Source organism: Zeus faber (assembly GCF_960531495.2).
Source record: "Zeus faber genome assembly, chromosome: 7".
NCBI lineage: Eukaryota > Metazoa > Chordata > Actinopteri > Zeiformes > Zeidae > Zeus > Zeus faber.
Window position 1 is genome coordinate 20574855 of NC_137203.1, and position 18367 is coordinate 20593221.

An 18367-nucleotide genomic window follows, 5' to 3' on the forward strand; every position below is an offset into this window, starting at 1 on the left:
TCTCTGAGGTTTTCAGTGTACCAGATGTACTCTTAGTGTGTGTGTGTGTGTGTGTGTGTGTGTGTGTGTGTGTGTGTGTGTGTGTGTGTGTGTGTGTGTGTGTGTGTGTGTGTGTGTGTGTGTGTGTGTATTTGTGTGTGTCTTTGTGCTGAGAGTGACAAGGAGCGAAGGGTTAACTAGCCAAAAGACAAAGGCTCGGGCTGTGGGCATTGTGCCGCGTGGAAGAGCCCCGGGGCCAGTCGGGACCCCGGGGCTCCTCAGAGATCCAGGCCAGGCCTCATTTGAGGTCTTTGAGGCTCACGCACATAACACACAAAATCATAAACACACACACACGCACAAGCACACACACGCACGCACGCACGCACGTACGAACGCACGCACACACACACGCGCGCGCCTGAACCCCATACATGACAAGCAACCAGTCTGTTTGATTTCCCAAATTCCTCATAAACTCAAATATTCAAATAGTCATCTAAATATGAAATATTGCAATGTAGAATATCAAAGCCAGCGATTCACGAATGTGTAATTTATTTTTTCATGATGTTCTCAAACTGCTGTTATCCTGGTCAGCTCTGCTCTGCTGTTGTAACCCTCTCACCCTGAGGCTTCCTCCTTTTATTTGTTTTATAATCAGTTTTTCTACTGCGTTTTCTTAATGTGTCCTTTCGTCGTCAATTCACGCCGATAAACGGTTAAAATGGCTTTAAGAGGGAAACAAACCAAACAAATAACCACCAGTAACGATAGTGAGACATCAGATAGTTGACACGCACTGAATATAACTTGGTGTAAACACACATTCGGACCGCGAATCATCATACAAGGTAACGGCACCAAGGCCAGACCCAGACTCACGTATCTCTGCAGGATCTGGAGCCGCTCGTGCGGGTCATCCAGCATGTTGACCGCCAGGTCCGAGATGGAGACGGCGGCCGATGCCGTCAGCGTGACCAGGAGGGCCAGCACGCCCTCGCTCTCCTCCAGCGGTATGTCCAGCTTGTGGGTGTGCTCTTTGCTCAGAGTGGACAGGTCTACCGTGCACCTGGAAGCACGTGCGCGCGTGCACACACACACACACACACACACACACACACACACACACACATGTAAAAACACACATTCACGTACAGAAAATGAGAACACGGCTGGATGTGAAGTATCTGAGGTATTTGACTTTGCAGATCATTCAGTGGGATGACATTTAGCGAGTGAGAAAAGACACAAAATTGAGGAAGACAAAATAAGATGAGATGAGGTCAAATTTAAATTGAATGTGCTGTTTATATGTACATATACAACAACAGAACAGCAACAACGACAAACTCACACAGCTGCCTGCGTTAACTTAGGTGGCAAATATGCAAAGTGATATAAAGCACAAGCAGTGGTGTGGTCTACGTGATACCCAGGTATACGTACGCCATATACCCTCTGAGAAAGCTCCGGGATTTCTATATACCCACTTAAAAATGCGCAAGGATACGTAACGATAATACAGTTACAGTGACAGAACTTTCACTTCAGTGATTTTGTTTCGCAAACACAGGGTAGAGTATAGCTGCGATAAAAAAAGTTTGGCAGGGGAAGGCTTCAACTCCATTCATTAAATTCACCCTTTGCATGTGAAGCGGAGCTCTGCGGGGAAGTGTGCCTACACACACACACACACACACACACACACACACACACACACACACACACACACACGCCACTAGTGTTGGGATGTCACAGACGATCCGGTTCTTTTGAACGGCTCTTTTGAAAGAACGGAGGGAACCGAGTCTCGCTGGGTGATGAGCCGTTCTTTTTTTTTTTTTTTTTACACTTTTATGCCGTTTTGTTTGTTTAAGTTGCCGTCTCCTGTTTCCCCCTCCATGTAAGCAATAGCCTATGCTCCTCCCTCGCCGGGAGGTAGCCTGGCGGAAAAGGAGCACACCTACTGTCACGTCAGGTTGACAAAGGGAAGGCACACACTCACTAGTCTGACTGTGAAGTTTTGTTTCAATAAGGTATTTCACTATTATTATTTATATGTGAAAAATACTGTTTATACCTGTTCTGCACAGAAAGAACTAACTATATTTTATCTTCTATAACTTCTATATCTTCTATATCTTTTATTTTTTTTATTGTGAAATGTTTTCAAAATATTACAATTTTAAAAAAATAAATAAAATATCTAATTAATATTGACGGAAAATAAATAAAAGAAGTACTAAGCGAGAGTTTCATAACACGGGAAAATATATTATATTTTCCCGTGTTATTTATGCCGTTTGCCGATACACAGATGTTACAGTATACAAAAAGTACGGCTCTTGGAATCAAACGGCGCCATAAGAACCCGTTCCCTACAAAGAGCCGTAATTGCCATCACTACTGCTGTTTTTCACAGTAATTAACCCCCTCATTGCCACATCGCATTGCCCACTTGGACATTACACTTTATCTATTCATTCATACTCTTTGTCTGTGTTAACGTGGCGGCATCCCATATAGGAAGGGAAATATCACAGAACGCCCAAGACAATAGACTAGACCAGTGGCTCTCAAATTTCTTCACGCCGCGTTCCACCTCAGCAAAAATTAGTCTTGTGTCCTGGCTCAGCATCGCCTGCTTCTGTATTTCGTCTCGATGACGGCGAGTGAAGAGAAGCCTTTCTTGCACAGATATGTGGTGGCAAAAGGAAGGAGCGCGCAGCCCTGCCCGAAAGCACAGGGCATTCGCTGTGTTGCTGTATCCAAAAGTTCAACAAACGGCCGTCTTCCGACAGCAGACGTCAACCGCCTTGACTTTGATTGCGAACAACTCCGTTTTGCAGCCCGGCGTTGATTTTGTCCTGCACGTCAGAGAGGGAGCGATCAGGGCACATTTTGCACACCTGTCCCCATCTCCGACGGCACGGACGATGCATGTGCCAGAACAGTGTGTTTTTTAAAATCTCCTAATGGAACAAAATAAGCGCGTATGGAACGAAATTGTGCATAACGGAAACACTTTTTCGGGGCATGCGCTGTGTGCGCCGCGTGCTGCTGGCAGCGCCCGGAACACCTGTAGAGTCTGGACGACCCTCTTCCGGAATAATGTGTCTGTTTGTTTTGTTTTTCTACCTTTTTTTAAATTTAATGAGTATAAAGCTGTCCCTGAGCACACGGAGCGGCGCTCTGTGTATGTGGACGTATGCAGCCAACATGTTTATAAAAAAGAACTGTTATATGTAATATTTTTCGAATGTTATTTTTCTGATTCGAACAACTACAAGGTTTGAAGTTAAATCAGTGAGTCAATATTCTGCTGGGATTGAAGGCTTTTCTTTTTACAATTCAATAGTTAAATAAAGATAGGTTATTCATACCAATTCATGCATCAATACTCATCTAATTTCATCGTAACGCCTAGGCCTGGCCGACAGGAAAGAGCAGTTTATATGTTGACTGTATCCAATGTTGTTGTGGTGTGGGGACGGATGTGGTTTGAGCAGCCACACCTGACCTGGGTCTAGGTAATTGGTGGATCCAGGATCAGAGTGGCTGCATACCTGTTGCTCGCTGGTTGGTCTCACGAGCAACAGGTAAAACCCCCATCCCCACACTCACTCAAGAGAGGAGCCCTTGTCATGACCCATGTCCATCTGCTCCTGGGCTTGTTCCAACTGGCCCACTCTCTACAATAAACTGGTGTCTCCAACCCCGTCGTCTGTGTCACTGCGCCGGAGGTCCCTGGAAACGCCACTTGGGTGACGTGTTGTCGGCGAAACGGCCACACTGGCTCCTGAACAGGGACTCTAGGGCAGGGGGCAAGGGACACAGCACCAGCCCTCTCCCCGACTGGCAGCAGCAGCACCCATGGTGTCAGGCGGAGGACCAGGGGAGAAGCAGCAACCACCACAGGTAACCCTGGCGCCGCCCGTGCGGACTCCAACACACTTCTTCCAATCAGGTCCATCCTCTTGGACAGACGCCTTCAGAAGCTGGAATATGTGCTCAGCTGTAGTTCTGGTCTCCAGTGATTTACCGGACAGAAAGTCCTCCTGAGCTGCACCACCATGTTCATATCTGACATAAATAAGCAAATTGGCCAAATCTGCAACATCAGCAGTCTCATCTCAAGCTTGACTTGTGGACTTGCACTGCTTCCGCTCAGGACGTTTTCTTAGAAAAAAATCAACTGGTTTGTCTTTTAGCACTTTGGTTGCAAGGTGGCGTTTGAGATGCGATGGTTTCATGCATTCATTGCTGAGAACATCACCCCTCCTCCTGCCTCCCACTCCAACTGAATCCAATTATCAGCCAGCTGGAGTCATATCTCTGTACTGTTTTGCGCTGTTTGCTGACTTTGAAGTTTGAGACTTCACTGGCGCTGGCGCTGGATTTGCTGTCCACTTCAACAGGGCTGCTCGAAATATTTCCCTCCCTATCCGCACTTCACTTCCTAGTAGTTCAGGTTTGGAGCAGCGATTGCAGTGTTTTTCTTTCCATCAAAGTTTGAGTTCGTACAGTATGACGCCACGAAAAATGTATGCACAAAATGTTCATGAGCAAAAACATTACAGGCAACAATTATTTTAAATTAAGTTTCAGTGATCTTGCAGTTTATGTATTTTCATTCAACATTTTGTAGAATTTTGATAGTATTATATGTTTTTTAATTTATTTATTTTAATTAACAAAAAAAAATAAAAAATCGGAGATTCCTCCATGTACCACTAGAGGGAGCTTTGAGAACATCTGGACTAGACTACACCACCGGGTGGTGTACAAGTAAAGTAAGCAATGCAATGTTATTACTAGTAGCAGTATGACGGGGGTGGTAGGATGGAAAATGCTGGTGTGCTATAACATACTGTTGTAATAAAATATTACTATATAAATTACTATATAATAAACACACACACACAGACACACATACACACACACACACACACACACACACACACACACACAAATATATATATATATTGTATAGTATGGTGAGATAGCAGATAGCAGTAGTGCAGTGATGTAGAAGTAGTGATGATAATATAAATGTATTTAGAATAGTACTAACAGAAATACTGATAATAACAATAATAATAAGGAATTGTGGATACAGAGGTTTAGTGGTTCATTGTTTATTTTTAGGTTTATCTTTTATTGAATATTGCCGATGTTTTCACTTTTGTATATTGCCATTTTTTTTTTTTTTACTACTACTATTCTTACTTTGTTGTTATGTGTGCTGCTGTAACACTGCAATTAGTACTTCTATTACCGGTACTATTAATGTATAATTATAACTGCCAAAATAAATGTAACTGAACGGGTGGCGAAAGAGACCAGAGTGTTTGAAGTTCTGGAAGCAAGTAAAATTCTCTGTTTATTTGGGAGAGTGAACGAGAGCGCTGATGATGTAGATGATGTAGAAACTGAGCGACGGATCCTTCTACCTGCCCATGAAGTCGTCCTTCTTGGCGGCGTCTCTGTCCCAAACCGTGATGTCCACGAAGCCTCCCTGCTCCTCGTACAGGTGGAAGTCAAACTGCTCCCTCCACTGAGGGTTGAGCGTCTTAGATATAGTCTGAAACAGGAAAGACAAAAAAAAAAAAAGAAAATGAGCAGGAGACCGCCGTTTGTACTGTGTATGTTTGAGTTGAGAAAGGCTTAAAGGCAACAGTGACAAAAGCTGTCGCCGTAGAAAACCACGGCACACTGCCGTGGGAGTTAATGAGGTAGACACGCATATGCAGCATTCACCTGATTGTTGTTTTTGGCCAATGCAGGATTCAAATGGACAAAGGCCATCACCTTGTGGAGGTTTAGGGAGGCAGAGGGAGAAGTCTTTCTGGCACTGGGGCGCCGACATTATTAAAGACAGGACCAGAAAGGCTCGCTGGCCAAAATGATAAACAGTAACAACAATCACTAGTTCCTGGACGGCATGTGCGCTAATTCGGCCGCGGCGAGGAATGCAGAGGTGGAAAATCCGGGTTCAGAAAGTCAAAATCCACTCCAAGATTTTGAGTCAACCATGTGGATTCATCAACCCAGAGCTCCAACTTCGTGAGTGCAATCAGCCAACTCAGTGCAGGGTGGAGCAAAAACATGGAGACATTTTGATGGATATTTTATTTTTGTTTACCTTGCTCTTGTACTTCTGGTTGCCCAGGCGGAACTTGACGTAGGGGTCGCTGAGGCCATTGTCGTCCATCGGCCGGAGGTTGCGACCCCCGATGAGACTGATGCTGACGATGCCTCGCCACAGCTGGGCTTTTCTGTGCATGTCCGAGAGACGCATGCTCTGGCACTGCACGGGACACGCGCACACACACACACGTGCGCGCGCACACACACACACACGCGTGCACACACACACACACACACACACGGCATATACACACACGAGAAAACACACCATGGGACATGTACACACACACTCATCCATAAACATTAACACAGAAGACAGTATTTGCCCCACAGATGCACATTTACATCACACAGACACACACACACACACACACACACACACACACACACACACACACACACACACACAAAGATATCAATTAGTTTCCCAATCTTCGCTGAAGAACCGATGGGGGCTGGTTTCACAGCAATTGTAATAGTGAACTCAAAACGCAAGGACGGGGTGCGGAGACCAAGACAGGGGACATCGGGGACATCGGGCTGATACAGAGAGAAGCCGGCAAAGATACAGGACCGCAGTCACACACGGGACACACTCTTCCTCAAGTCCAAACTCACCTGACATTGGGGAATTTGAGGTCCCTAATATGAAAACTTTCATTTATAGGGAAACACCCAGACGCCGCATGTGCCTTGAAATACATCTTCAAATTTAATTCGGGTCTGATAATTGGAGAGATTTTATTATACATGCATGTTTTTCCATCGAATCACAATGGTATTTTTACAGAGGAATCTGTTGAGGATAAACCTTGATGAAAAAATAAAGCGATTATGTGTAATTTGTTGGACCAAAGACTACATTAGAACTGAGTCGATCTGCTTGATGTAGTTTAGCCCGAGGGTTACAGTGTACGCACACAATGAAATATTGTAGAATGTAATCACGGAAACCTCTGACTACTCACAGCACTATTACACTTCTGGAGTCATGTCACCAATCCCAAAACCAAGGGCGGGGTGGGTCAGGGGGGCATCCTTTCTTAATTTCTCGATCTATTCTCATTTCCCTCTCAGCGTTTCCTTGTTCTGGGGTGGAACGCGTGAGAATCGTTTTCTGGTTTATTTTTGTTGTTGTTGTTTTTTTTTACTATTGTTTGTTGACGAATTCCATTAAACTCTGAACAATGACTCCCTGGTAGATGTGAAGCGCGGGCCTTTGATCTGTGGACGGCGCCTCTTTAATTTTCATTCTCCAGACATTTAAAACAACGCGCGCGCCCCCCAACCCACCCACCCCGACCCGACGCCCACCCGGCTACGCCCGCTCTCACGCGTCGCACCGCGGCACACTAATAGTGTCGGGATACTACGTTTATTAGTTTGAGCACGGCAGCTTAATTGCAAATGCCTCATTATTGTTTTGCGCTGCAACAACTTGCTTATTACAGGAAGCCATATTAGACAATTTGGATTGGGAATCTGCATCCCACTTGCCAAGGGTCGACGGGGAACGGTCATTACTTTTGTGATGCCGTTCGTCCTTATTACACTGCTTCTTACTGAATAATAAAATACATTGGGAAGATTAATTTGAATACATTTTTATTTCATAACTAGTATGTCTAGTTTAATGGCTTCCGCTAAGAAAAACAGTCCACAACGAGGTAGCTGACAATGCAACTATTTATAGCAAGCGATTTGCCCGACAGAGGAAAACTTCTCCCTGCCTATGAACAAGACTATTTACCGTCTTTACACCGTTATTAATGTGGAATTGGACAAGTGGTGGGAAACCATGGACGTCAATCGAGGTCGAGATTGAGTTTTTAACTGTGACACTGGTCATTATTCAAAAATAGCCGGGGACGTCTCCTGCTATGCAGAGTATGCGGTTGCATCGGGGCCCTTGAAGCCACAAGGGGGCCCCCAAGCTGCCATTTTAGTATTTTTTTCCTCTCCCTCTCTCTCTCTCTCTCTCTTAGTAGCCAAGCGCCCTGTTATTCTGTGCCATGGCCTAATTTATTTTATCTATTGTTTTTTGGGGGAGGGGGGTCTATTTTTATATATTATTTGTTGTTATATATCTTATATAGTATTTATCAGTTGTCATGTTTGCCTAAATTTTGATTCCTTTACAAATTTGTTCCTAACTTTTGAATCAAACATTTTAAGGAAAATGCAGCATCCGTCTCATTTATGTGCATTTGGGAGACGTTATAATGCAGAGCGGCCAAATCCTCTACGTTTTCAGGAGTTTCTTGACGTAAGGGAGCTCCAGTGTTTTTATTATTTTCTGTCAGTTGAAATTGCTGGGGTCAGCTTGAGATGAGGATGTTTAGAGTTGCTTTCTTTGTGTGCTAGTGTGCTAGTGCTAGTGCACCCGATTGACACAATTAAACGTTAAATGCATGCCCACCTGAGAGGGTTTGGAACCCCCCCGACCCCACCATAGTTTCACAAAACACGGGCCCCCCCAAAACAAAATTTTGCATGGTGCCCCCAAAAAGCTAGAAACAGCCGTTGACATAACAGAACGCTGACTGCCGCTGTTGCCCAATCAGAATGGAGTATTCGGCAGAGCTGCGTAATGAAGATTACATTTCAAGTCGTGAATGGGTGAACGGCAGCTGTAACCACACAGTTCTTATTGAAATCTAAATCCTCAGCGGGGTTTTTTTTGTTGTTTTTTTTTTGTTTTTTTTCGGATCCAACCTGCATCAGCTACAACGTGGCCGCTCCAGTTGAAGACGCTCGATTAAAGAGAAGCGGAGATGTGTAAAAATAACCCTGGATACAGAGAGGAGGCAGGAAGGCGCTCCAGGAGCAGCTCTTTGTATCGGCGGGGAGGCAAAGCAGCTATTTAACGCCCCAGATAATTCCCGAGTCACAGGCGGGGTGGCCCAGTTTGGAGGCTTCAAAGGTTTGGGTTTGGGGAAGCGCAATACAGCAGGACGTCTGCCCAAAACTCCTTCACCAAAGTCTCTTAATGGAAATCAACAGTTTTTTTGACTTTTTTTTTGGTAATTGTTTGTTGGGAAAAACATGAATGAGTTACAGGAAAGAGAATTGGATGGATTTTGGAGTTGGACTCTTTCTTTCTTTACTCGGGCTTATATTAAGACAGACTCGCTGTAAAATAGACTTTTCGGCAAATGTACACAAGTAAGGCGAAAGAAGATGTTGGGCGTCATTCGGCCGAGAAATAGCCACATGCATTAATCCAAGGAGTGGAAGCAGAGCCTGTACCAGCATGCCCTCGTACGTATCAGCCCGGCAGCCAATATGAGTCATGGAAATGGAACGAACGTTCACCAGCAATGAAGGGAAAACCCAAAAAGATGCAGCAGAGATTTACACCTGAAGTGGAAATCTGGAAGGGTCTTCTACCAACTGGCGAGCCTCTCTTTCGCTCTCTCTCTCTCTCTCTCGCTCTCTCTCTCGCTCTCTCACTCTCCCTCTCTCTCTTGCTCGCTCTCTCGTCCTGCTGTCTGGTTCCCCCTTGTCACCATGTGCAAATATGGAGAAATAGAAATAAAAGAAAACAAACGGCGCTTTATTTTCCAACTTCGAAGCTGCAACACACTTTTTCACCACGTCCGCCGTGCCCTGGCCATCGTCCGTGTAGCTGAGTAGGGCTCGGCGAAGACTTAATGCCTCACTAAAATGACCTTTTTTTTTCTCGCCGCTGTTGCTTTGGTGGTGTGTTGCAGCTTGCGGAAAATAAGCCAAACGACAGCGAGAAAAAGGGATGAGGAACTGAGGAAGGAGGGACCCTCAAAACCAAGTGGTGATAGCGGTGGCGGAGGTGGAGGAGGAAGGGGTCTCATCCACGGAGGAGGGACGGCAGTGCAGAGCGGAGGGAGGGTTGCTGGTGGTGAGGGTGTAGTAGTGCAACCAGAGGTGAAGGTGCGGGAGGAGTGGGGGGAGGTTTCGGGATTTCTTTTATTTTTTTTGTTTTTTCTTTGTGGGGGGGGGGGGGGGGTGGGGTGTTACATGCTGTTTTTTTTTGTTGTTGTTTTGTTGACTTTTTTTTTTTTTTTTGTCTTTATTTTACCTTACTGGATCGTTTCCAGCTCCTTCTCATAAGCATGGTCTGTAAATGAGACAAAGCGGTTACACAGCGACCCCCTTGGAGCCGCGGGGGCGGGCGGGCGGGGAGGAGGGGGAGGGCGGGGTGTCAGCCCAGGGACGGTGCGAGGATTTGGGGGGGAGAAGGGGGGGGGGGGGTCACTCATGCAGAGTAAATAAGCAAAAACCACTTAATAAGCTGCAAATAGTCACACAGTGTTACAGAGCATCACACAAACCTTCTCTTCCACACAGGAAACGGGGTTGCATTTCAGATCATAATAGTGTCGCCGCGGTTTTTGCCCAGTTTACAAACGATGATGTCGCAAGAATGTGAACGGATATTGCCGAAAACAGTTGTTTGCTGTATTACCAATCACGAATTAAGAGAATAGGTGCGAGCGTCATAAAACACATGACAAAATATAAAAAAGTGTGATAGGCTCCGTAAACATAAGGTTCCCAGCTCAAAGCTGAGGTCAGCACAGTTGTAAGATTTCTGTGTCGATTAACTGGACGTTGGTTTTGCTTTAACAATCACAATAGTGATCCTAAAAGTAGAATTTGCTATTTGTTATTGCGCACGCGCAATTTTTTGGGTGGATGTATCTCGTGATCGAGTCGATGACCTCTAAAAACACATGTGTGTGCACTCGCTCACATAGACACACACCACACACACACACACACACACACACACACACACACACACACACTCTCCACGTGGCATTTGGGAGGAATTATACATCATACATAATACAGAAACATCAAAACATAAAACACAACATTGCTTATCCCATCTGGTGCCGTTTTTTTTTTTTTTACACTCCAGAAAGACGAAACGGCTGGAATGATTTAACCGCCGCTCTCCCTCAGCAGGTGGCGACAGAGAGCGCCCTCGCTTTTGGGCGGCGGCAGTGATCAAAAGCGATGGTTAACCTAAATAGAGTTGATTTGTTCCCATCGAACGTGGACCCTCCGAACGCGCCAAATAAGCGGCGGAATGAAGACATCAGATCAAAAGGAACGGAGCATTTCCCCCATGACGCCGCCTCGTTCCGTACGCGGCGTGCGGGGGTCCAATTAAGCAAACAAATAATTGAACAGGAATAAATACAACCCCGCGAAACAGCGAGCGCCGTCCACAGAGGAACGAGACAACATAATTAACCACTGCTCTTTGAACGTGCAACGGAAAATAATTTCTTTGTTTTTTTGTTTTTTTGTTTTGTTTTTTTTTTTCTGCAGAGAACATATTCATGGTACTTGTACATGTAAAAATATGTGTGAGCGGAGATTAAACAAGAAATAAAGTTTTGCTGCAGCAGTCCGGGTGATCTCAGTTGGAGATACGTAACTGGGTTCTATGACGGCAACTTGGTTGCAGTGACCTAATAAAGCAGAGTGGAATGACACAGAAAAGTCCTCAATAATATGAACTCTTCCGGCGAAACACTATTATTGCAGGAATAGTTTGGATTTTTGGGAAGTTCATCCCTCATGTAGTACGTAGCTCGGTTCCAGCCTCTCCTCCAAACTGGACGCACGGTTCCACCCCTCCATCAGCAGCTCGACGCAAGCGACGGGCGACGATTCCACGATCATTCGCTGCATAAACTCACTCCGCCTTTCAGACAAGGCCAACGTCATGCCACAGCAGTCTGACATTCAAGTACATTTTGTGAACTCCTTCTAAAAAAAAAATAAAAATAAAAATAAAAAATGCGTCGGGGTTTCATTTCTGAATTATTGTTTTCCTTGCTGTGCCGCAGTGTCGTGACCAGTGTTATGCGCAAATGGGTGTCCGGTCGAAATGCGTGACGTTGACGGTGAATGCTTGCTGCTATTTAGGGGAGCGCGGCAAAAAGAAAAACACTCTTGTAGAGATGACCTGCATTTCCCATCGGCGCGTTAGCCTCGCCAGAAATGTGGAGTGAGTGTTTGCACTGAACGCAGATTGTTGATTGTCCCTCATCACTTGCATTGAACTCCTGATGCAGGGAGCCGCACGTCCTGTAATACAGTACGTGACCCAGCTACGTATTGTTTGAGGGGTGAGTATAAAACAGGGATAAACTTCAAAAACGATTCCTTAAAACAGTCTGTTACACTCAATATGAATAAGAACAATATATATTGTTTGCCTTTTTTTTGTAGACGTGAAGCATTCGAACGGGAATTTCCAGAAAACCCGGAGACAAACCACACACACAATCTTAATGGGAGCCGACCGTTTTCTTCTATCTAGTTGCCTTACAGCTTCTCTGATCAGCTCTCCCTCCTTGAGCGACAGAGTGACCGCTAGCTCCAGGGTGCCCAGGTTGTGGTCGGGGTACTGGGGGTCCTCCAGGTCGAGGGTCATATTCAGGGTCCTGAAGGGGGACGACGGAGAGGTTCATTTATATACACTGCAATGCAGATGACACTTCAGCAAAGGTGGATGGATGGATGGATGGATGGATGAGTGGGTGGGTGGGTGGGTAGATAGATAGATAGATAGATAGACAGACAGATAGATAGATAGATAGACAGACAGACAGATAGATAGATAGATAGATAGACAGACAGATAGATAGATTAATGCACATATCCGTACATAGATGTATGCTGATGTAAATACATAGGGAAATAAACACATACTGATCACCCATTGAGTGATCCATACATCCAACTCAACAACCACTTTCCTGTACATCCATTGGGGCACACATCTGACCATACGGGTGCTTTACATAAAGTCATTCATATATTGTAGTAGCCCTGAACACCTGACTCACAGAGAATCAATGTGCAAGTAAGTCCCAACAGTGGACACAAGAAATGTCATGTTTCTAAAATGACTGTGGTCGATAATGAAAGCTCATAATTTCATAATATATCGACCAATTCATAATATTGAGTACTGCTGTGTTTTAATATTATACTGAATAATCAACTTCAGTGAATGAAGTTACTTACACACTGACTTTAAGTGATGTCATACTTTAATCTGTAGTTCACTACTGACGCCACTAGGGGGCAGTAGTATACAATCCTCGACCAGCGCTGAAGGGGGAATGACAGTGAAAATTGAAAACACTGAGTTGAAAAAAAGGGATGGATAGAAAAACGAAACAGGAAGGTACTTGGATAGTTTGGCCATCCACTCAGACTCAAAATGAACGGAAGGAAAAAGGGGAGAGAAACAGACGGATGGGGGGGGGGGGGGAAGACTACGAGACGAGCAGACCTCTGGTGTTCCAGCGACTCCAGGTGGAGGTAAGCCGAGCCCATGAAGTCATCTTGAAGGCCAAAATCATAGTCAAAAACCTAGAACCGGTACAGCACAGAGACCATCATCACCCGGCGCGACGCGGTAATGCAGTTTTTAAAAGCACGAGTGGAATATGTCCGTTTGTCCACTTCACCTTGACGTAGAGCGGCTCCTTCAGCGTGTCCACCAGCAGGCTGACCCGCTCGTCCCACACCGGGTTCAGGTTCTTGTGGATGGTTTTACTCCGGAACACCTCCTTCCCTCCGATCTTGAACTTCACGTACGGGTCGCTGGTGCCTGGAAGGAAGTGGAAACCAGACCAATAGGGCTCAGGATTCATGGGAGACCGCACTGATGGTGCGGTCTCTTTCAGTAAATCTCTGCTTTTGCCGTTAAGAGATGTGGGAAAATACATATACAAATATCTTACTTACGTACTTATCTCAGCCTCATATCAAGACACCAAAGCCCTAATGTGTTCAATATGCTGCACAGTATGTACAAATACACCTTTTGAGTGTCTTATAACATTTGACCACAGGGGGACAGCATTGGCTTGGATTTGAAAAACGGGTTTTGAGGCAATTGCAGAGAACGGATGGAAGCAGTCTCCAGCGTATGTGTATGCATGAATATTTGAAACTTAAAACTATTAACTTTTACGTAGATATCTACAAAATGCAAACAAAGAACAAAACCACGACAGTCACATTTAAAACAAAATATATGCAATCAATATTGGGGCTCGACCGATATGCATTATTCGATTTTTTTTTAATAATTCTTTCATTTTTTTGTCACCGATACCGATTTCAGTGTGGGGGAGGGGGTTTCCGGTAACCAATATTATTTATATATATTTTATTTTGGCAGAAAATAAATAGTCTTCGGAAACATTTATGGAACAAATGAAAATGAACGTGTATGAATAAAATTGAATGTATGATAACAAAATAAATATTTTAAATAATAACTTCACTTTTGAAATTTATGTAATTAACTCAAATAACAGTAACACAAATGATTATTATCATGAAAAGCACTAGAAATGTGTCCAGTGTCCTTTACGGCATAGTACGCGCACATACATTTAACAAATCTAAAATGAAAATAGTATCTTATCTATAAAATTCCTGTCGCTTTAAGACATTGCATTGTGGGTAATGTAGTAGAGAAGGTGTCCGTCTACTCCCTGTAGTCCACAGAGTCCTGCATCAGGGTGTCTCTGTGGCAGGAAATCACTCCGTGTGGAGGTTTTCGGCAACACGGTGCCAATCAAACGGACTTAACGCCGCATATCCCTCATGAGACATTTCATTAACTTTTTAAACCTTTGGGACTAAAAGAACTGACCCGGGTTTGAGTAAGAAACGTCAAAATGTTAAATTCTAGGGCTAAAACCACAGCAGGGACGAATATAATGTTATAGTAGGAGGCCTATCCCTGCAGCTGACTGACACTGACAATCCTTTATTGGTTATTTAATATTCTCCATGATCACATTTCATTTTCTCTGAAATGAAATGTCCACAGACGAACATTGACTTCATTCAAGATTTAGTTAAGGAATGGAAAGTTATACGAACATTTGGAACTTTACTTACTTCTACTTGTCGCTTCTAATTCTGTTCACGCGCGGTATAACCGTTGTTGGATATGACACTTCAACGGTGACATTTCAACAGGTACTGGTAGTTCTTCGGAACCCAAATATCAGCCGCTATTATCGGCCTGCTGATATATCAGTCAGAGCCTTAACATAACGTGTTCAGAGTGAAGTGAATACACAGCAGCGTTCCCCCCATGGTATTGCAGCGCCAATTTCGGTGGCTCATTGCGGTGCCATGCCCAAGCTGCACCACTGCCCGCCAGGTGCGCCTTCACTAACATTATCCTTTGGTCAGGAGCCACACAGCAGCAGCGCTCGTCAACGTCCCATTATGGTCGCTTCGGCAACCATAAACGTCTGGTTCAGGCAAACTCTCAGTTATCTGTCAACATGCGAAAAGTATATGAAAAGTAATGAAGGACAAATGGGGTTAGCTCATAAAAAATCTCTAAAACAGTCCCGATCTATATACAGTGGTACCTTGAGTTACCAGCGCCCTCATATGAGTTTTCAGAGTCACGAGCCGTCGTTCCGTCGATTTTTTTGTATTGATTTGCGAGCAAAAATTTGCTGCAGGTACGCCGCCGCTAGTTGGCGAGGCGAGCGAATGCGGCCAGCATCCTGCGTCCCACTCGTTCACTCGTTTTGTGCTTTTTGTGCAGTTATTTTGCCACATTTTTTTTTTTTTGTACGAACCATGGGCCCGAAAAAAGTAAGTGCTGAGAAGAAGATGAGGATGATGTCCATTGACTTAAAGCGCAAAATAATATAAAAACATGAGCGAGGTGTGCGTGTGATGGAGTTGGCGAGGCAGTACGAGCGTAGTACTTCTACCATATGTACCATACTGAAGCAGAAGGAGGCGATAAAGGGTATTACGCCAGCCAAGGGCTTAAAATAATGTCTAAGCTGCGGACCGCTGTCCACGAAAAGATGGAGAGTCTGCTGTTGGTGTGCTTGACGGAGGAGCAGCTCGCAGGAGATAGCGTGACGGAGGGTATCATCTGCGAGAAGGCAAAAATGATCTACCCATTCTCTTTTATTGTGTTTTATTATGTTTTTATACAATATTTGTTATTTATAAATACATTTTTCTTATTTAAAAACACGTAACAGAAAACAATTGGGGTGTTTTTTTGGGGCTGGAACGGATTAATGGCATTTCAATAAATTTTGAAATGCCATTAATGGGGAAAATTGATTTGCTATACGAGCAGATTGAATTACGAGCTTTTTTTTTTTACAAAAATAAGAATAATAAAAAAAATAGCCCCGGATCAATTCATCTGTCATTCCAATCATGCATTCAAAACCCTCAAAAATATTATGATATCGTTGATCAAAAACTCATTTAGGTTTTGGGTCCTGGAGATGGAGACATTGGAGAGGGAACAATCGGCTGCTCCATTCCTGTAAATAATTGGATTTTATTTGAGATGTATTTTATTTTCGCCAATTTCCTTATTGAACGAAACAAAGAAAAAGCACACTGCGTAACGGGGACACTCTCAGCATCACTGAGAGTCAGCATCATCACCCCCACCCAGCAATTTAAATGCAACAATACATTTCAATTGTTGTAATATCTTCCAACCACATTTACAGACAATATTGCACCTTCACTGCGGGTTATCACAAATTCTGTATATTTGTGAGTCCTTCAAGGGAGTTTGTGTTGCAAACTGTGCCATACTTCTTTGACTATTTGGCTTTGGGTAGCACTTTGCCAACGACGGGTGCAATTTTGACAGGACCCCGCTACGCAGAAGTCCCAATGAAAACGAGCGGGGGACTGTTACGGGGCTCGATGAGATATAAGGCTCGATGAGATATAAATTATTCAAACATGTACTGGTTATCACTATAAACCAAGGAAAAGAGAGGAGAGAGATACGTCAGATTACCTTGAAAAATGACTCATTTCCTCCTCTCTCATTGAATCTTACTGCAATAGGAGACCCATCACACTGTTACCAAGGAATACAAACTCCATAAAAAAAGGTCAATTGATATGGCTGGAAGATAAAAGATATTGATAAGAAGGGAAAAAAAAAATCAGTCAAAGGAGTCTATTTAAGGGACTAAAATAAAATAGAAATATGCAGACTGGGGACAAGATATAGAGGAACAAATAACTTAACCAACCTAAATTATTTATCAATAATAGCCTGGCAGCATCCATAGATCCATAACGTTGCCAGTGGAAAAGGAGAAGGAAGATAAATAAATAAAATGATTGTGGTGTGGGGGTGGTGAGGTTTTTTTCTCTGCTTGGCTTTAGTGCTGGGGGTATGTGGTGTGGGGGTGGTGAGGTTTGAGCAGCGACACCTGTCTAGGGTCGAGGTAATTCGGCCCGGGATCAGTGTGGCTCTACTCCTGTTGCTCATTAGAGTAATCAGCGAGCAACAGGCGAAAGCCCCCATCCCCCCCCCCCCCCCCCCACACACACACACACACAGGAGAGGACTCCTTGTTATGACATGCTGTTCATCTGCTCCAGCGTTGTTCCAACTTGCCCACTTGTTACAATAGACTGGTGTGTTTCACCTGCCTGCCACAATGATATACTGTGTATAACCAATGAGCCACTGTGCCCACAATCTGTCACTCTGTCTGTCTGTCCATCGATCTATATTTTATTTAATCGTGACGTTTGTGACAGGCCAACTGTGTTGTTATTCAGAACGTTTGGCTCTGTGAGTTCGGATAGAGTTCATAACCTGCCATTACCAATCAAAGTACAGAGGAATTAATGACCCCACATACTGTACTATTTTAAAATGTTGAACTCGGAGAGATGCATTTTCAATGAGTTACAGTGTACGTTGGCCAAAGAACTCTACAGATCATAATATTCGGCATCAGTAGAACAGGTATAGTGGACAGAAAAGGACAAAGGTTCTGCCGCGTAAAGGCCCAGAACAAATAGAAAGATAAAAAACATCCAAGCAAAGCCTTCAAATCCAATCAGCAAAGTCCAAATTCCATGAAATCTCTCTCTGCCGTTGACCCCACCTTATCCGCCCATCCCAATTCAATCAACTTCGTCTTTCATCATCAGTCATCTTTTTTGGGATTGTAGTAATCATTCTAAAAAGGCCACGGTGGCAGCATTAGCAGCACCAGGGAATAAAGTAAAGCTTCATCTCCTTCAGACTGTGTGGCTGTGAGGCTAGAGCATCTCTCCCTCTGCAGCATGCATTCATTCTCACACACACACACACACACACACACACGTACACACACACACACACACACACACACACACGGACCTTCCACCTTTCCCTAATCGGACTTTCATT

General features: G+C 44.2%; 1 protein-coding gene across 1 annotated transcript in view; it reads right to left on the minus strand.

Moving 5' to 3' along the window:
• The window catches only part of mctp1a (multiple C2 domains, transmembrane 1a), a gene marked incomplete at its 5' end in the record, with an annotated part of 175249 nt that overhangs the window by 70179 nt on the left and 86703 nt on the right, over positions 1–18367 (minus strand). Inside the window, 7 exons of the mRNA XM_080003866.1 lie at positions 865–1051; positions 5436–5566; positions 6128–6292; positions 10190–10228; positions 12461–12575; positions 13433–13512; positions 13611–13753. Coding sequence (XP_079859992.1) covers positions 865–1051; positions 5436–5566; positions 6128–6292; positions 10190–10228; positions 12461–12575; positions 13433–13512; positions 13611–13753 — 860 coding nt within the window. The remainder of the gene's footprint in view (positions 1–864; positions 1052–5435; positions 5567–6127; positions 6293–10189; positions 10229–12460; positions 12576–13432; positions 13513–13610; positions 13754–18367) is intronic.